The sequence below is a fragment of the Haliotis asinina genome, chromosome 5, assembly GCF_037392515.1.
Source record: "Haliotis asinina isolate JCU_RB_2024 chromosome 5, JCU_Hal_asi_v2, whole genome shotgun sequence".
In the NCBI taxonomy this organism is placed as follows: Eukaryota; Metazoa; Mollusca; class Gastropoda; order Lepetellida; family Haliotidae; genus Haliotis; species Haliotis asinina.
Window position 1 is genome coordinate 26,522,662 of NC_090284.1, and position 21,711 is coordinate 26,544,372.

Sequence of the window (21,711 nt, forward strand, 5' to 3'; positions counted from 1 at the left end):
TCGGCTGCTCACTGTATCAATCACATGGTCCTCACATGCCATTGTGATGTTACTTTACGACTAGCATTTCTAGACTAGCATTTTGCAGCCACAAATTTAGACACCAAAAGATGTCATTTTAGATGATATAACCTTGCAGGTATGGTCTACAAACATGAACTACAAACAAGCTCAAATATATTTTTCTTTGGTCATGAGCTTTAGCAATATTGCAGCAACATCATGGTAGGGGACATCAGAAATGGGCTTCACACATTGTACCCATGTTGGCGTGATGATGGAACTCCTACCCCACTGCCACAATGATCATGAGGAATGGTGGAATACTGTAAACAGCCAAATTTTCGCGACTGTTTAATTTTCGTGAACTTTGCGTCAGACTTCATGACGCGAGAATAAAAACATGCGATAATATAAATATATCATACACTCTATTCAGGTAAGTCAAAGACACTAAAACAATACAGGTGTCATCGCTCAATCATGTGCCACCGCTGGACTAATTTGGATTAACATGGCTCAATCACATTGCTCTAACACCTAATTAAAAAATTCTAAAATCAGTTACATTAATTTGTTGTTAGATCACTTTGCAAATATGTTTATTTTATAACAGCTCAATGGTCATGCACCTGCGTGTCGTGTAAAAACATTCAGAGATGCCCCTGTAACACGATCACCTCGCGAAAATAAGAAGGCACGAAAAGGTTTAGTGACCATCACTCACGAAAATTTGAAGGCGCGGAAATAAGACAGTTTACAGTATACAAATGTGGCAAAAATGTTGTGTGTAGGAGTAGGTTTGTTGTTCTGGCTACCTATATTTATAGACAACAAACCATGAAAAGTGATAGCACCACGAGAACGTTGTTTTTAATTTTGTTGCTATAGTGCTGGGCTAGATTTTCATCCCATGTGGATACAGTGTTTCAGAAAGGAGGTATGTAGGTTTATCTCTTCATTGCCAGAACCATAGAAAATTAATATGTTAAACTCCATCTTTATTGACAGTAAAACCTCCAAGCCCTGATATCTGAGACAGTCATCATGGTCATGGATGACAAGTTTTACCAGAAAATGTTTTCTTTCTATTTCACCTTGTCATTCTGTTTCTATTAATGCCATATATATACACGATGATCAGAGAATGTTGCAGCGGTTTTACGACAAGTTTAATACTTCAAGAACTGGTTGCAAACAAAATTGCATTTGAAGTCTTGCATGATTCTGCACGTGTGCCTCGTACACCAGATGCAGAGAGCCATTTAAAAACTGGAAATGTCACATGACATCTGGAATAGCTCAAGAAAGACCTGGCCATCTGTGGTGTCGATGTAGAGACAGTGTTCCACGTGGTGGTGGCCCATTGGACGCATTCTCCAAACTTATAGTTAGCAGGATAAAATTATCTAACAGATGCATCATGACAACAAACACTGTGCTAGCAAAACACATGGAGGGACTTTCTGATTTTGAAGTAAATTTAAAAGATGACTTAATGGTGTGAGAGGTAAAAAGAATGTGGGAAATCTGACAATGAGAGTAATGTGTTGATAATGCTGATTTTCCAGATTGCTTGTAATATGTGAGAGGTAGTATGTCAAGTTTGATAATTTGTCAATGAAGTAGTAATAATAGTGTTTCAGGTAAACACAAGTATGTTACATAAGGAGATTCATTTACCCAAAGTTCCTACTTGTGGATTGTTAGAATGATTGCCTCAGCAGCCAGACTGAATGTGACTGTGCTGCCAGGAGTGCACACCTACAGCCATCAGCCTCTGGAATAGCTTGTAAGACATTCATAGTATTAGTATTCACGTAGGCTTCATGTGCTGGAACTTGTCAGGAATGTTGATTTTTAGTTTCATGTGTTTTTTTTATGTCAGGCATGGTTTGGTTTGTGAGTAATTGGGTATTAGGAACATTTGTGAGGCTGCCTGACTTCAGTATGTTTTTTTAAGTTCTCTCATTAGTCAGATGACAGAGGTTTGTAGCTGGCAGTGACAGGAGATGAACTACACCTGGTTCTAGCAGACTTGACTTGATTAGCACTTGTTTCATTACCATTTATGTACGTCAGTAGTCAGTAGTCTTGCTGTTGCTTTGACAATATGCACAGAGGTATTCTTACTTGAACAGACATGACCACCTACTTAGCTCTTCATTCACTGTGGGATGGTAGGGTAACCTAGTGGTTAAGGTGTTTGCTCATCACGCCAAAGACCCAGGTTTGATTCCCCACATGAGTTCAATGTGTGCAGTACATTATGGTGTTCCCAGCCATGATATTGCTGGAGTTATGTTAATTGTGGTGTAAAACTAAACTCTGGCTGTCTTCATTCACTGATTCAGGGGTCCATTATCCACCATGATCATTCACCACAATCATTCATCAAACACCCAAGTAAAATGGAAGTGTCTATGCATGTTAGAAATTCATAATCTTGCTCTGCCCTTTATAAAGTTATTGCACAAAACTGAATATCTACATTGTTTAAATGAGTGATAGAAGTGTTCATTGATACTTAACAAATGTTAATGAAGTCTCACTTCAGTCTGAAACTGGTCATCAAAAAAATGGTGGTGCAGATGTCAATGTTTATGTGATAGTCTGTTATTCAGATCCACAAGTATGTTAAGGTAAGGCCTGATCCAAATGTACTCTCTGTTCTCCAGTTAGATCATCATACAGAGAGTGTGAGTTGTGGGGAAAGATTTGATTTAAAAGTAATTAAGTTCATTCCCATGATTGAAGATATTTTGGGATGTCCTGCAAGCTGTAGACTTAGACAGTTTGCTGTACTCCTACTTGACTGCTGTAAATGCCATTCCTCAGTCAACACTAGATTCACCTTACAGTGTTCCTTAGTCTTCACACCATCTCACAATTATAAGGATTGGAAAAGAATGAAATCTGACATTACCATCTTATTTTTTCTCTCAGCGAAACTGATGACAGAAACATGCTCAGTGTCTGGTAAATGGGGAGATGAAGTGATCATGACTTCATCCCGCCAACCCAAATTCCCTGGTGCAGTCCACAGTCCACACAAACACGTGTCTTAGCTACGCCACTAGGTGTGTGGCGACCCCACCAACACGTTACCACGGGCCTGGGCTTTTTACAGCTAGTTTGCCCTGAGGCACTTGCGAAAAAACTCAAATTTAGAGCAAAAACATTCCTCCCTGGTGACAAGCTTGAAATGAAAATATTGGTTTTGGGCTTTCTTATGTTTGTGTATGTTTGGAAGACTTGAACCATCCACTGTCTTTTTCTCACTGAACCCAGGGGGCATACTTTCTTACTCACAAACAACCATTTCTTATGAACTGCCATACCAATTTCAGCCAAAAATAATATTTCAATTTGTATTTGAAATGGTTGTTGGCTTTGACAGTAAGTTCAATCTTTTGGACATGTGGTTTAGTTTCTTTCATCAGAGAGATTTTTGCTGGCGTTGTTCTTCGGTTTCATACCCTACTGGATTTTAGAGAAAAAGCAACACATACCGCATACCTGAATGGTTCATAAGACAACATTTCATACAGCTGGGTGGTATAAGCCATACTCTTATGTTCACTCTTACCATGTCAAATGTAAATGAAGTCTGTATGTCAGAAATCCTAACATTAATGAAGTTTCCTAGTTAAAATTGAACTTCTTGAATCTAGGTGTAGAATGCATGAAGCCAGATAGTTTTAGAGTGCTGACCTCTGATTTGCTCAAGAGCCCACATGCATGCAACCCTCCATGAAGGTGTTGAGCTGAGATGAATCATCAAGATCTGATTCTGGTGGCTGTATCTAAATTTAGATAAAAGACACATACTGGCATCACAACTGAAGAGGATATTCCAGCTTCATTGTAGTATTGGTGTGTATATTGAGTATCAAAATATCCCTCTTTTTTGACTGCCCAAAGTGTCCTCTGTATGTTGACAAGCCAAAATGTTCTCTGTATGTTGACAGGCCAAAGTGTTCTCTTTGTGTTGACAGGCCAAAGTGTGCTTTGTGTGTTGGCAGGCCAAAGTGTTCTCTGTATGTTGACAGGCCAAAATGTCCTGTACATGTTGACAGACCAAAGCATTCTCTGTATGTTGACAGGCTAAAGTGTTCTCTGTATGGTGACAGGCTAAAGTGTTCTCTGTATGTTGACAGGCCAAAGTGATTTCTATATGTTGATAAGCCAAAGTGTTCTCTGTATGTTGACCGTCCTAGATATCTCCAGGGAAAACGTTTCGATGAATCTCCACTATACCCTGGATGCATCTATGGCGCAGCCAGATGAATTTATTACCTCCCTTGGCTGGCTTTTTATCAAATCAGGTGTCTACGCTGGGAAGTTGAGTGAACCCTTCACTACTTGCTTTCACTTTTATATTATCTAACTTGATAACAAAAACCATGCAGAGGTTCACTGAAAGAGGTAGAAGGAATTCTTGCATACATATATATATATTTTTAAGTTTCGGACCTATCAGTTTGTCTGTATGATTTCCCCAAAAGCTGAGTTGAACTGCGAACGAACCTGCTATCTTTGTTGACACTAGCAAGCTTGGTTTTAATGGCTTAGCTTATTGGCTACTGTGAGAATGCAAAGGGAGGTAAAAAAATTATTGGGCCAACCCGTAGATGGGTATCCAGGGTATAGTGGAGACTTATTGGAACATATATACCCTGGAGATATCGAGGATGTATGTTGACAGGCCAACATGGATATTGACAGACCAAAGTGTTCTCTATCTGTTGATAACGATACTAAACATTTGTACAGCACCAATATCCAGTTCTATGATCAAGCAGTTCAACTGCTTAAAGACACTTTGTTTTCCCCTGATCATTAGATGTCCATCACAACGGCACTTTCAATCTCAACTACCTGGGGATCATACAACTCTTGCAGCCACTAGGCACACATTGCTGTACCCACATCTCAGTGTTAGCACATATTCATGTGGATACCATCTGGTAATCTACCAATGGATGCATGGGTTCTTTTAAGTGCACAGGGTTGTGACAACACTGAAGGAGTTTGCACACAAAGATGAGTCCAAGATTTTTTCATCCGGTCACAGGTGGGCTCAGTCACAGATTACAAATCTGGTGCCTTAGACAGACCAAATCCTCAATGTAGGGCCCATGGAGTAACCAGTGTCACATGTATATTGACCACGCTGATACTTCCATTCATGTGTATGGCAGTCATGCAGTGGCGCACTAGTATTTTGGCTGCAGTGTGCATCACGCTTGCCTGTGCAGTGTCATCTGCAAGATCTGTTGTAAAAGATGAACCTCTCAACATGGAGATGATGCAACACGTCAGAAATAGGTTCCCAAGACATAGCTATATATTTTAACTTACACCAACTTTGTCACCAATGTCATGAATGTCCTTGAGATATTTTCAATGCATTATATTGCTTCAACTTGGGTGCAAAAGTATGGCTGGATTCTTTTCCCAAGGTTTGTGAAGACCTTGTTGCTGTTCAAGCATCCAAAAACACTGGTGGAAACTGAATATGAAAGTGGCTTTTGTCACAACACAAATTGTCAAAGTTTAGATTTCCTAGATTCAAATACTACAGCATAAACAAACATCAACCCTTGATAAATTTCCTTTCCCGTGGTATCATTACTTAATATATGATTCAATTTCTGAGACTTTAATCTCCATAGTTCTGTAGTGTTACATTGTTGGAAGACTGGGTGTCATTAGTTCCATTTGTGTTATGTTGTTGGAAGATTTTGATGTCATTAGTTAATTAGTGTTACATTGTTGGAAGGTGTTGCTGTAAATAGCTTCTTATGGTTACATTGTTGGTAGACCTTGATGTCAATTGTTCCTTATGGTTACATTGTTGGTAGACCTTGATGTCAATTGTTCCTTATGGTTACATTGTTGGTAGGTTTTGGTATCATTAGTTCCATAGTGTTTCAAGTTGTCAGTCCTTGGTCTTTATTCATGGATGTCTCCAAACGGTGAGGCTCTACCAGCAACTATGCTGTGAGATTTCTCCCCAGTTGAGGCAGCTTGCATGACCTAACTGAAATACCGTTTAAAGGGACATTATACATGTACTAGAGTTACCCACTCTAACGAGTGTAACTCATAACCCAGACATGATACAGGTATGAGGTTACCTGCATTAGTTATAGGCAGCAGATGGCCGGCCTACACATCAAGTGTGAGAATTTACCTTGTACAGTGTTTGTGTTATGAAATGAATTTCTCTAATGGTGTCTTTGTAGATTGTAGGTTCTGTGACCGATTGCTGTTTGAAGCCAGGACATTAACAGATTCTCTTAGCAGATTCTCTGCTGTGTCATTGTCATTCTAAGAAGTTTTGAAGAAATTACCATTTGAAAGTTACATATATTTACCTTGTCTGTTTGAATGGTATATAACTCTTGTCTACTTCATACAGCAAGAAGTCAGATGGAATGAAACTGAACTTTGTTTATGTTAAATTAATAATAATGTCATTCTTCTACTCTATACCAACTGGATGACATGCCATTCACTTACACTGTACCAATGGGATGGCAATGGCATGTCGTTCACCTACACTGTACCAGTGGGATGGCATGTCATTCACCTAAACTTTGGCAAGAGGATGACATGTCATTCACCTACTCTATACCAACTGAATGACATGTCTTTCACCTAGTCTGTACCAACTGGATGACATGTCATTCATCTACTCTCTATGAATGGGATGACATATCGTTCACCTCCTCTGTACCAACTGAATGACATGTCCTTCACCTCCTCTGTACCGACATAGTGACATGTCATTCACCTCCTGTGTACGAATGGGATGATGACATATGTCATTCATCTACTCTGTACCAACAGAATGACATGTCATTCATGTACTTTGTAGCAATGTGCCTATGTGCCATCATGGCCTGTTGTGTTTTGTCTTGCCTTCCCATGCGTACAGGAGGATGGGAACCTTGCAATAGTCTTGGGTACACAACAAGGCAATAAAATGCCGCCCAGCCGAGCAGGAACCAGATTGCTTTCTGATTCCCAAGAACTTTTTTCATCAATGGCTGAAAAAGAGAGAAACTGAAAATTTCTCATGAGAGAAAAACTGATGTAGCTTTGTAATGTTTGTGGAAACTCTGTAGAGCTGGGGTGTCAGGCATGGTTTAGTATGCATCTGTGGCCAGCTGAGGAGAAGCTGTCTGTCTGTGGAGATGAGTGTCTGTGTGGAGATGTGTGGCAGCCAATTCTGGTGGATGGGCTGACTGTTATCACTGATGTAATCTGCAGAACCCCACCCTGACAGCCTTGTTACATGAGATATGTGCCAGACAAACATGATGTTTGTTTAGGTCAAATATCCTCTTACTGCTGAACCTGGAAAAATATCATTGGATTTGTCAGAAAAAATTGTAAGATGATATACATGAATATACAGTCCTCATTTTGTTGAATAGTTTTTGACATGTGAACCAGATTATTAATGCAAACTGTAAGGTTTCAGAAAATTCAAATTCCAGAACAGTTATCTCTTGTCATTGAGGAGCTTGCAAGAGCATATCCTCCTGCGAAGGCTTGATGTCATGTGGGCAGTCTTCAGTGAAAGCCATTGATATTTTTTGAAATATTAAAGCTCTAAGTCTACACAGTTGTAGAACTATATTTCCCAGTGTTTTGTGTCAGCAGAGACTTAGTTTTAGTCCAACATGTCAGAGTCTTTGTTTTGACATACGTTTGATAACATTATCCGGTGTCAGTATGTATCATTTCTACACTTAAGCAGAGGTGTTTAGGGAGTGGGGTAGCCTAGTTGTTAAAGCATTTACTCATCATGCGAAAGACCCAGGTTTGATTCGTCACAAGGGTACAATGTGACAGTGTGAAGCTAATTTCTGGTGTCCCTGATGCGATAATACTAGCATATCGCTAAAAGCGGGGTAAAACAAAACTGACATCGGATACTGAGGAATAAGAGTATGATACACAACTGTCCTGTGAACTCTGTGATGTTAATGTGCAGGTGTTGTGTTTCAGTTTGCGTATTTCACCTACGGCACCAAGGACGTCCTGGAGAGGGAGTGCAAGCAGCTTAACAAGAAGATGAGGGTGAGTAGTTCAGATAATCCTGGGACACAGTGATGCAGCTGTGTGTCTCTTGGTTGCATCACTGGTGTGGATTTGAATTCCTCTTTGTCACTGAGTACTGTTCTTGGTTTGTAGGTACTGTACCAGTGCTCGCTGTCTTTGATCCAGGGATGGGCCATAATACACGTGAACTTGTATATTGCAGTTCAAACTTAACAGTACGATTTATTGCAGTACAGTTTTTGCAAACCAGTTCCCCCGATACGATTAGGAAATTTTTGACCATGATCAGTACTTTTCATGGTGATCATAGCTCCTATATATTATTATATATTAATAGTTTTGAGAATGTTTATTGGTCATATAATTGCATTTGCATGACTTGTAAACCATATGAATACAAAAATAGTTTGGTACTGGCACTCGTCTTACAGACCCTGAAGTATAAATATCCAAGAAAGCCCTCACATATCTAGAAAATGCGGCAAGTCTAGATTTCCATAGCTTCAGGAAATGAAGAAAGTCTCAGGGCTCCATTTCATTATATTATATTTTTTCACTGTGAATGTTTTTTCAGTAAAATATGTTCATTTCAGAGACTAGCTGTTAGTCTAGCAGACCATCTGCAGATGCAGTTTCTCATGTTCATTATCAATTGATCTCTTGTACAATCATATCTGGGTCCTAACATTGATCAGTGGCATTGTTTCAAAAGAAAGAAAACAGTAAGTTCATTACCTTAACCATATGTTCCTCTTTCACAATATATTGCAATACAGATTGCTGTACACCAACTCATGTCACAATATATCGCAAGTGGAAACTTTCCACAATCCCCAACCCTACTGAGATCTGATACATATGGGGCCTGAATATCACAATAAAGTGACATGCCATGACAGAACTGAAAAACCATTTAACATAGTGCTGATACCCTCTCAGTCATATGACTAGTTCATTGAATTAAATTATCATATGAGCTTCTACATGGTTAGAATGTAATTGCTAATCAGTGTTGGGTATGTAATGATGAAAATGTGGTTGACACATTGCCACAGTGATGGAGTGACGTGGACGTTGTTGTTGAGGATGCCAAGTGTTCCACTCACACACAGGCTGTAACACATGACAGGCACACTGTAGGTTGAAGTGTTCACACCTGTGCATGTATGTGAATGAAGAATTTGATAAGAAAGGACAATAGGCCATTCACATTGTACATGTACAGGTGAGGATAGTTGAGTTTATACATTGGAGAATAATAAGGCGCTTTATCTATACAGATAATTTACCTCTGGAGTAGATGGGACAACATGTGCTTGTGCTCTGACAACCTGGAACAAAGGAAAACCCTGTATCATAGAGACGGCACTGTCACTGTGGAGAACTCTTTGATGGCTATTGTATAACTGAAATACAGCCTTGTATTGTGGGATGTATGTATATGTGTTCTCCATTCATACCTGTTAACTCTATTTTACCATATATTTTGTCCTTGAAAGAAATTACTTTTCACTAGTTGGGGAAACATTTTGACATTGATGAAGGCTGAATGTTGTTCTTTTCAGTAATTTTGTATTTTTGTAGTACTATTATTATTGATAGGTGTGTGTGGATTGGAGAGAGTGCTCACTAGTTTGGGCTTTGCCGTTGTGGGTTCAAATCCCAAATAGATTTGCCCAAATTATGAGCAGATGTTTTCCCTCAAATTTCACTTACATTGTGAATGTGTTTGCTGACACACCATGAAAAACTGAATAATGTAAACATGGCGTCAGATCCATCTCAGTGACGCATATGTCATCTGTCTACTGAGGCTGCCCCATTGTGGTGAGTCGTGTGGGGAGCACCTGTTGGACTGTAAAACAAGAAGTAAGGAAGTTTTGCAGCGTACAACCAGGCTCAACCTGGGCATCAGATGACAGGAACAACCCATTTCCTATATTTATTGTCTCTTTCCCCGTCATTGTAAAATGCTTCTCTCTTGGGAGTCAGGAATAAACATCCTTTCTTTGAAGCAGTCGGTATGGCCTGTTTCTCCTTGTGTGTAGACACTGTTGTTGGGTGTGCTGCTGATGCTGTTTGTCATGTCTTTGCTCTGCCATGGATTCCCCACCGTGTACTGTTCACAAGTATCTCCAAACTGATTTCATACCATCCAGCACAATTATTTTGTATCCTATACTTTCCTTACTATCTTCTGCTGCCCTACACTATCCAATACTATCCTATGCTGCCACAGATATGCCTAACAGCCTTTCCTCTTTTCATTTTCTCTAAGTGAAGAAACATCACTATCTGTCTTATTCAGTGGTACTAAGCAATGAAGCATTGTCTCATTTTACCCCTAATACTATTCCTTGGCATCACACACTTTCTGCAACCATCACTGTCACTATCTACAACCATCACTATATACACTCATCTCTGTCCATATCTACACCCATCTATATCACTATCTACAACCACCACTGTCACTATCTACGACCATCACTATATACAGTCATCTCTGTCCATATCTAGACCCATCTATATCACTATCTACAACCATCACAATATACACTCATCTCTGTCCATATCTACACCCATCTATATCACTATCTACAACCACCACTGTCACTATCTACAACCATCACAATATACACTCATCTCTGTCCATATCTACACCCATCTATATCACTATCTACAACCATCACAATATACACTCATCTCTGTCCATATCTACACCCATCTATATCACTATCTACAACCACCACTGTCACTATCTACAACCATCACTATATACAGTCATCTCTGTCCATATCTACACCCATCTATATCACTATCTACAACCATCACAATATACACTCATCTCTGTCCATATCTACACCCATCTATATCACTATCTACAACCACCACTGTCACTATCTACAACCATCACAATATACACTCATCTCTGTCCATATCTACACCCATCTATATCCTATCTGCAACCACCACTGTCACTATCTACAACCATCACTATATACACTCATCTCTGTCCATATCTACACCCATCTATATCACTATCTACAACCACCACTGTCACTATCTACGACCATCACTATATACAGTCATCTCTGTCCATATCTAGACCCATCTATATCACTATCTACAACCATCACAATATACACTCATCTCTGTCCATATCTACACCCATCTATATCACTATCTACAACCACCACTGTCACTATCTACAACCATCACAATATACACTCATCTCTGTCCATATCTACACCCATCTATATCACTATCTACAACCACCACTGTCACTATCTACAACCATCACTATATACAATCATCTCTGTCCATATCTAGACCCATCTATATCACTATCTACAACCATCACAATATACACTCATCTCTGTCCATATCTACACCCATCTATATCACTATCTACAACCACCACTGTCACTATCTACAACCATCACAATATACACTCATCTCTGTCCATATCTACACCCATCTATATCCTATCTGCAACCACCACTGTCACTATCTACAACCATCACTATATACACTCATCTCTGTCCATATCTACACCCATCTATATCACTATCTACAACCACCACTGTCACTATCTACAACCATCACTATATACACTCATCTCTATCCATATCTAGAACCATGTATATCCTATCTACAACCACCACTGTCACTATCTACAGCCGTCACTATCCACACACATCATTATCATTATCTACAACTATCTACATCGTTTCATCCCAGTTGTACCTGCTGGATTTTCACCTATGTTGTACCATGCTAGTACCTTTTCTGTGACATGGGTGACAACATTTGTACCACTCTTGTATCATGGCTAATACCAATACTGTGTGTTGGTAGTACCAATATAGTGCCATGGCTGTACCATTTCTGTACCTGTGTCATGCCATGGCCATGTGATAGTTGTGCCATTGCCCACCATGGGTCTGTTCCTCTACTAAGCCTTGGAATTATAATGGGTGTACCCTGATGCCCCAAACCTCTGTACTAATGTAGCTGGTCTGTCGAACACACCCTGATGCAAATATATCCAAGAATTAGTCTATCCTGTAACCCACTTGTACCTTTACTGTACCAACTTTGTACCCTAGTTACAGAACCTTCCTCACTGGCTTGTATCATCTGGAGGACATTGTATGGTGTTGAGCAAGCAGGCTGTTTCATATCTCACCCTGCCGCAGATCAGGTTGCTCGTAAATCTCCCCCTCCATTAGCCAGCAAGAAAACAAACAGGCTGAAAATTCCAGGTTTTTATATTTCTGATATTTCATTTTTGCAGGTTCCATCACAGGCAGTGAGTGTGAGAAAGGCAGCGTTTATGACAACTGCATGTATGAGAGTGTGGGGCCAGCAAGTTCCCATAGGCAGGCATAGCTGTCTCTGTGTTTACATGGAAGAGAGGGTAGCCATGCTGGTCTTACTCTATCATTAATAACACATTTGGGCCTAACAACATTTGTGAGGACTAGCACTGCACCATGTGAACTTTAATACATCTACAGTAAACCAGTGATCAATGTTGATATTCTTGCTATAGTTTAGTGACTGTGCTAAAAGCAACTATGAGTGGTAAATTGAACAAAAGTTTAAAATGATGTGTCTGGATTAATTCTCCATATCCACATGTAGAAACCATGTACATGGTTTTGGAGTTTGTTTTTCACAAGGTAGTTAAAACAGCTTAAAATGAGGTCAGATATATTTGAATTTGGTTTCCACCACAGACTTAAAATATGATTATGTCTCTTGTTTCAGCCAGTGCATTGATTGGAGTTTCAGAGATTTCAGCAGCTGAACTTAATCTGGAATTGATGATACCATAAAAAACATAAAACTGTAAACAGTTGAATCTCAATTGGATCTATACCTGTACTTTCCCCTCATGAAATCTCAACTGAAGGTTCTATTTTTCAACGCTCTAGATCAAACATGATAAAACAACATTAGTCCACTTATTGCAGTTAATGTTGCATTTGTTGAGCTGGGTCTATGTTGTGGACTTGGCATGTTACGCATGATCCTTTCACATCAAAGTCCCATCACACAGTGGACTCTTTAATACCATTTATGTTGATCCAAGTTGACTTTCAGTGAAAGCTGATAGCTCTTCTCTTGACATCTCACACCTCTGGGGGGGGGGGGGGGGGGGGGGGGGGGGAAAGGCTATCAAGCTGTTTGTAAATATTCATGGTAAAAAGATTGCAAATGTGTGATGGCAACAAGATAAGACATGTGGAGTATAGGCAGTTGTGTGTTTAACTCAAGACCTGATGACCATCAGCAGCAAGTCTCTGATCTGTAATGGGCATCTAATCGCTTCTTTAACACATTTCATTAAACTGAGGGGACCTAGGAAATAAACACATACCATTTTGTACTCGTTTTGGCACCTTGTATTGTTATTTTGGTGACTTTATGAGGTACATTATTAAATGAACACAATAATAATAATAATAATCTACTTCTATAGCTCCGAGTTCCAACTATGCTGCTCACAAGCGCTTGTTCAGTTCAGTCTATTTCAGATAGATGTGTCTTTAGATGTTTTCGAAAAGTTTGTAGACCTCAAGGAGATTTTAGCAACACAGGGAGGTTATTCTATAGCATGAGAGGTGTACATTCAAAGCAGCGGTATGGTATTTGGTCCTAGATGGTCTGGTGATAAGTATATCTTTATCATGTGATCTAAGAGTTCTTGTTGGTCTGGCTGTTCAGAAGAGTGTCATCAGCAAAGCACTGGAAGTCAATGCAGTTGTTCCGGAAAACATCACCTAGTGGCAACATATAGATGGTAAACAAAAGTGGTCCAAGGACTGAACCCTGTAGAATGCCTTATGATAAACACCTTTCTTCTGACATGGCCTCACCGACTTTCACTAACGGAGTTCTGTTTCTTAGATATATCTGATTCAAGCCACTTCAATGCTGGTCCGTTGATACCAACAGTCTTCTCAAGTCAAGACAGAAGGATAGTAATGGTCTGTTTTATGGAAGGCTGCTGACAGATCTAGTATAACAAGGAGTACTGCTCTCTGATTGCCAACATATCAAAATTGCCCTCACTAAATTCACTGACCACATTGGATACTGGGTGTGACTTGCACTTGGGAGGACAGTGACATGGCATTTACGTGGAAGGACCAGTACTTGGAAGATCCCTGAAGTGACTATTACCTAGAGGGTCCCTGAAGCGACTAGTACATAGAAAGTCCTTGAAGTGACTAGTATGAATAAGGTCCCTGAAGAGACTAGTTCTAAGGTCTCTGAAGTGACTAGCTCTAAGAAGGTCCCTATGGGACTAGTATTTAGAAAGTCCCTGAAATGACTAGTGCTTGGGGAAGGTCCCTGAAGTGATTAGTACTTAGATGGCCCCTGAAGGGACTAGTTCTTGGAGAGACCTTGAGGTGACTAGTACTAAGAAGGTCCCAGAAGGGACTAGTACTTAGAAGATCCCTGAAGGGGCTAGTATGGTGAAGTTCCCTTGTACTTAGAAGATCTCTGAAGGGGCTAGTATGGAGAAGTTCCCTAGTATTTAGAAAGTCCCTGAAGTGACTAGTGTTAAGAGGGTCCCTGAAGGGACTAATACTTTTAGGGTCCATGGTGTGCTTAGTACTTTTATTGTCACAATCTGACTGTAGATCACTTGCAGAACTTGAATCATGCTCACACTATCGACTGCTGGGTGCCTCTCCTGCACACTGTCATTACAAACCTAAATAATATATCTGGTTTGTAGCTTACTGCAGTGCAGAAATATACATTGGTATACACAGAACACTTATTTGGGTAATATGGTAGAGCTAGAAGCATTCACACAACATACACTGGAGATGTAACCACAGATCTCTCCAAGAACTGGGCCTGTTCAAGAGATGGTATATGCTAGTTTGAAACTGTTTATTTACTCCAGCATCTGGGTCTGTGTTTCAATGAAGACTTCAAACCATGACCTGGAATTTGTTCATTATGAGACACAAACGAAGTCCAGTAATAACCAAAGCTCTACAACCACTATGATCTTGCTATTCTGCTTTGAGATAAGATCTTAGTCTTGTGAATTGTTTGATTTGGTGTGATGAGAGAGGCTTTCTGTAGGAATGAACCTAGATGACATGGCTGGGGAGCAAGGTTTGCGGTCTCACAGAGCTATCACATGTAGTCTAATTACATTTCCAGATAAGCGCTATGAAATAGGACAAAAACTGTCTTCAAGAATGAATGGTCTGTTCTATGTTTCACTCATCTCCTTGACTTCAGGATGTTTCATTTACACAAAGTTCAGTTGGTAGGGCCATCTTGAAATCTTCCTCCAACTCTTCAAACCTATATATATCTTTCTTTGTTGCCATCTGTCTTCAGTCTTTTGCATTGTATCTTGTTTTACATCCTTTAAGATGACACAAATTGTTGTTTGAATGGACAGTTCCCTCAACTTATGAGAAACCACATGCACGACACCTAAATACTTTGATCAAAAACCTGCCAATGTAGAATATCTAATGGACCAACATGTCTGATGCACAGGTTATCGCTCCTCTCAATGTACATGTGACCTCAGTCAGCCAGCTTGATAAATTTGGTGGGATTCAAGGACTGAACAGGTTCTGAATTTCATATTGTTCTTGAGAGAATGAATGAGTTTAGTTTTATGCTGCACTCAGCAATATTCCAACATATATATATTGCTGTGGTCTGTAAATAGTCGAGTCTGGACCAGATAATGCAGTTATCAACAGCATCAGCATCGATCTGAGCAATTGTGAACTGATGACATGTGTCAACCAAGTCAGAGAGCCTGACCACCCGTTTCCTTTAGTTTCCCCTTACGAAAAGCATGGGTTACTAAAAGCCAATATGCTAGCCTGTACCGTTACTAAAAGCCAATATGCTAGCCTGTACAGTCGTGTTATTATGCCCCAGCTTGTAATGCAGGGTGATATAGTCGTCACCTCATCCGTCCGTCCATCCGTAATCATTTTGTTTCCAGAGTTAACTCAAAAACTGATAGATAACCAAAATGTTTGGTTTATTATTGTCCATGGAAACGTCTCAGACTTAGTCTCAAATGTGAGTGGTTTGTTTCGTTTCTGGAGCACAACTCAAGAACTTCTTAATATCTGTGAGTAAAACTTGGTAGATATGTGTGACAGACCCCAAAGTGGTGCCTTTTGTTATTACAGATTTTTGTCATTTTCGCTTTTCCTGGTTTCCATGGAAATGATTCGAACTTAGTCTCAAAACTGAGTGGTTTGTTTCATTTCTGGAGCACAACTCAAAAACTTCTAAATATCTGTGAGCAAAACTTGGCAGATATGTGAGGCAATCCCCAAAATGGTGCCTTTTGCTGTTTGCAGATGTTTAGCCTATTTGTTGGATTTCTATGGAAACAATATGGACTCAAAAGGCAGTTGTGAGCTCCGAGCACATTTAATATCTTTCAACTTGAAATGAAGCAGATATTGAAGTGGTGGCTTTTGCAGTTTACTGATATTTGGCATTTATATTTTTCATGATTTCCGTGAAAACAATTCGAAGTCAGTCTAAAAATGCATTAAGTAACTGTCAGATGATATGTTCTTTCAAATATGGGGATATGTCATCATCTGATGACTCTTGTGTTGTTCTTGAGATCCAACTACAAGAAGGATGGTCTTCTTCAATGAGTTGTATTCAGACTGACATGAATGCTGCTGTCAATGTTGTTACACTTATGTCCTGTGTAAAAAAAGAAAACATTATGTTTTATATTTGCCATATTTGTCAACAATATTTTCTGCCCTTGCTATGTGTCCATATATTCCTGCCACTGGTGTCCTAACATGAGATGTTTTCTTCTTTCAGGTTGAGTTGGATGACCGGCTCCTTGACCTTCCTGATATTGAAGGTATTGTCATCCTCAATATCAGCAGCTGGGGTGGTGGTTGTCGCCCATGGGAACTAGCATCTGATGACCTTGACTTCAAACCTGCATGGTAAGTTCTCCAACTACATAGACTGCGGCATGAGATATTCACAGAGTTAATACAGTAAGAGGCCAATCAGGGATGTCACCAGAATACAGCCTGCTGAATGATGGGGTACTTTGTACATTCCCCAACAGGACACCTGCAGCAGCTGACTGATGGGGTCCTTTGCACATTCCCCAACAGGACACCCGTAACTGACTGATGGGGCACTTTGTACATTCCCCAACAGGATACCTGCAGCAGCTGACTAATGGGGCACTTTGTACATTCCCCAACAGGATACCTGCAGCAGCTGACTGATGGGGCACTTTGTACATTCCCCAACAGGACACATGCAGCAGCTGACTGATGGGGCCTTTGTACATTCCCCAACAGGATACCTGCAGCAGCTGACTGATGGAGCACTTTGTACATTCCCCAACAGGATACCTGTAGCAGCTGACTGATGGGGCATTTTGTACATTCCCCAACAGGACACATGCAGCAGCTGACTGATGGGGCATTTTGTACATTCCCCAACAGGATACCTGCAGCAGCTGACTGATGGAGCACTTTGTACATTCCCCAACAGGACACCTGCAGCAGCTGACTGATGGGGTCCTTTGTACATTCCCCAACAGGACACCCGTAACTGACTGATGGGGCACTTTGTACATTCCCCAACAGGATACCTGCAGCAGCTGACTGATGGGGCACTTTGTACATTCCCCAACAGGACACCTGCAGCAGCTGACTGATGGGGCACTGTGTATAGTGCCTCAACAGGATACCTGCAACTGACTGATTGGGCACTGTGTATAGTGCCCAACAGGACACCTGCAGCAGCTGACTGATGGGGCACTTTGCAAGTTTCCCAGTACTGTCTTGCTAACTGTGCAGTAGTCAGTGGTTGAGGGATTGCTGCAGTAGTCGGTGGTTGAGGGAGGGCTGTAGAGGAATGCTGTGCAGGGGTGTCAGGACATCCAGTTGACTGCCATAGCAGCAGCAAACATCTGGCGACAAAGTGGAACAGACTGGGGCTGAGACCAGACTTGAGTAATGTGAAGTCAAGTGAAAACATCTTCAATGTTCAGCACCACACTGACACAGCACCAACATGCACTCAAGGGGAGCAAAAATAAACCTCCTATCAACGTTTAGAAAAAGGAGATTTCAACTATTATTGTGGTTGTTTTTTCATAAAAAATATCTTCGCCCACTGAAAAAAGTCAAAAGATTACAAACATATGGCAGGAATAGTATTTGTGGGAATAATTTCTGCTGTGAGCTCTGGGAAAATTGTCCACATGTTGTAAAGAGAATAATCTTTGATTTAGGTCCCTGAAATGTTTTTAAATGACCTCTGTGGTGGGTCAGCTAATAGCGACAGGACACAGAGAAGTGAGAGAAAACACTAGTGCTATCTGTGTCATAAATCTCCTTTTCTCAATGAGAGATCACAGAAAGAGAAGCCAACTGCATCAAAACATATGTGTGATTATAAACCTCCATACTGATGTGACAGGTTATCTGTGATTTATGGGGAGATAGCATCAACTAATACCCTTACTTCCCAACAGATGATATATTGTTTATGATTAAGTCCTCATGGAGGGCTCTGGCCACTTGTGATGTGTTGACCTCACGCCCTATTCTTGCCAAAGTGACCCCACATGACCGGAGTAGCTCTCCTCCCACGGTAGCATGGAGATGGATTTTGTTACTTGTGTTATTTTTTTAGAAACAAAAAACCTGCTATTCTTGATTTGTAAAAAAAAAATGAATCCTGCTCTTGTCACCTTGTCATCATTTTGAAACATAACTGTACCTTGTTCCCACCCCAGATAATTGAAATCTGTAATCCGATGTACCCAGTTCCTACCCAAGATAACTGAAATCTGTAGTCCGATGTACCCTGTTCCCACAGAGATAAGTGAAATCTGTAGTCCAGTGTACCCTGTTCTCACAGAGATAACTGAAATCTGTAGTCCGATGTACCCATTTCTCACCAAGATAACTGAAATCTGTTGTCCAATGTACCCTGTTCCAATCCAGGTAAATGAAGTCTGTAGTCCAGTGTACCCTCTTTCTACCCCAGATAACTGAAATCTGTAGTCTAATGTACCCTGTTCCCTCCTCAGATAACTGAAATCTGTAGTCCGTTGTACCCATTTCTCACCAAGATAACTGAAATCTGTTGTCCAACATACCCTGTTCCTACCCTTGATGACTGAAATCTGTAGTCTGATGTACCCTCTCTCTACCCCAGATAACTAAGCCTGTATCCAGGGTATCATGTTCTCGCGCCTTATCACTATGTCTGTAGTTTGGTGTACCTTGTTCCTACACCCAGATCACCCTAGATCTCTGAGGTTGGAGCTACTAGCATCCCCACCCTGACATCCCTAAGTCTGGAGCTCCTGATGTCCCCAGCCCCTTCCCACAGTCTCCTGTGGTTCCCACACCTCTATCTGGTCCCACAGAGCGCATCAAAGGGGAGGAGTTGTTGCCTGTCATGTCCACTCAGCTCACCACCGTCCCTCTCCATTAATGTATTAAAGTACTCACAATTTAGATACTAGAACAGAGTGTTTCAACTCAGCTACCACTTGATGCTATATTCCAGGGATTATGTGATAGCTCTTCCTTGTTTGTGCCATTTAGAAAGATAAGAAAAACGGCTTATTAGTTTAAAATCAAGAGTTGTATCGCTTTCAAGGGAAAGCCTTACTATGGTAAACACTCTCAAATGTTGAGACAGACAGACATTTTTTTCCAACATGAAGGCCCCTGGCCCCAAATACAATCTTTGATTAACTTTCACAAGTCACACATAAATACACAATAGAGACCATGAATTATTCCATGCAAGAGTCGTCATGCTTATTGATTTACCTGTGGTATGTACACATATCACACACTCATTTCCCGGGTAAAGGCAATTCTAAGTTTATACAACTTGAAAGTATGTGTGATTCTTATGGTTGCATATTGTTTATACACAAATAATACTTTGTGTTCCTTTTCCACTGAACATAATCCACATTGTTAAAATTTCTACATGTATGGTTAAAAAGACAAATTGAAAATTATGGAATTTGCTACTTTTTAAAGGACATTAATGATATTTCTTCCAATATGCTTAATTTAGTGTGAACTGAAACTTGAGACTATTAGGTGTTGTCCTTTTAGGAATTAATTTGTGGTAACTTTGAGCGCAGATAGTTTTGCACTTGATCACATGAAGGGATTTTGCTGTTTCCATGTCTCTAAGAATGGATCTTAATGATGTCAGTAATGCAGAAAGAAGTATCGTGTCCACTTTGATTTCAGTAGTACTTGTCTGACCAGCTGAACTATTAAACTTTTTAATATTCTGATACTGAGAGCCCTAGTTCCTTATCAGATGAAAGTCAATGGTATTAAATTTAAATTGATTTGAAACTAGTCTTGGTAGTGTCGAATGTCCAATTACTGACAATGTGATATGTCCATGAGGTGGCAGCTACATCACCAACACATTCTCCAGGTGATAAAATCAACTGATAAGTGGGCGTGGCCGATGCCATTAGGAGATAAGGGGTTGGGCAGGCTTGATGTTTCTTTAGTAGCAGGTTTAGTACAGAGGCTGCAAATACCAGGAAAAGATGAGGAGAGGGGCAGGTGGATAACTGGAGACAATATGTGACTTTGCTGGAGAAAATTATTGACTGATACATATAAACCCATGATTGTGTTTTGCTTTGCATGACTCAGATACTGGGGTAAAATAACAACCAAAATTATTGGAGGTGTAAGATAACACAAAAAGGAGCACCACTTTTGTGTCAAGTCCTTTTCTGTTAAGACCTTGGAGCAATATTGTTTTACATCATTTTGTCTAGAGCTTTCGAACCAGTAGGTCAGGGGGCAACCAACTGATGTTTGTTGCAATCTCTTTGTGTCATTCATCTGTTTTTATTCACCTGAAACTGCACCATGGTACTCATGTTTCTCTTGTTTAACTATGTGTATTGTTCACACAAAGTAGGGGATAATCAGTGATCCCTGACAATCCTGTTTACAACCCTGATGAAGGTATGTAGCATATATGTAACTTAGTTTTGAAGGTCAAAGAAGTAATATTACCAAGGTAACAGAAGTATTATCTTACCATTCCACTCATGAAACAGCTGTCATGTTGCATACTGAATAGTTTGGAATGGAATTTGAGGTAATTGAGGCATTATCTTCGTCAAGTTCCAACTCAGTCATTTCACATCAACCCTTCTGGGGTGGCATTTACACAATGTGTACACCTGTAGGTGAGGGAGACAGATGTAGACGTGTAGGTGGGGGAGACTGATGTAGACCTGTAGGTGGGGGAGACAGATGTAGACCTCTAGGTAGGGGAGACTGATGTAGACCTGTAGGTGGGGAAGACAGATGTAGACCTGTAGGTGGGGGAGACTGATGTAGACCTGTAGGTGGGGGAGACAGATGTAGACCTGTAGGTGGGGGAGACTGATGTAGACCTGTAGGTGGGGAAGACAGATGTAGACCTGTAGGTGGGGGAGACTGATGTAGACCTGTAGGTGGGGGAGACAGATGTAGACCTGTAGGTGGGGGAGACAGATGTAGACCTGTAGGTGGGGGAGACTGATGTAGACCTGTAGGTGGGGGAGAC

General features: G+C 40.5%; 1 protein-coding gene across 1 annotated transcript in view; it reads left to right on the forward strand.

Annotated features, from left to right (window-relative positions):
* LOC137284504 (diacylglycerol kinase epsilon-like) overlaps nt 1–21,711 on the forward strand; it is a 58,113-nt gene that overhangs the window by 20,814 nt on the left and 15,588 nt on the right. Inside the window, exons 7-8 of the mRNA XM_067816329.1 lie at nt 8,026–8,097; nt 16,942–17,072. Coding sequence (XP_067672430.1) covers nt 8,026–8,097; nt 16,942–17,072 — 203 coding nt within the window. The remainder of the gene's footprint in view (nt 1–8,025; nt 8,098–16,941; nt 17,073–21,711) is intronic.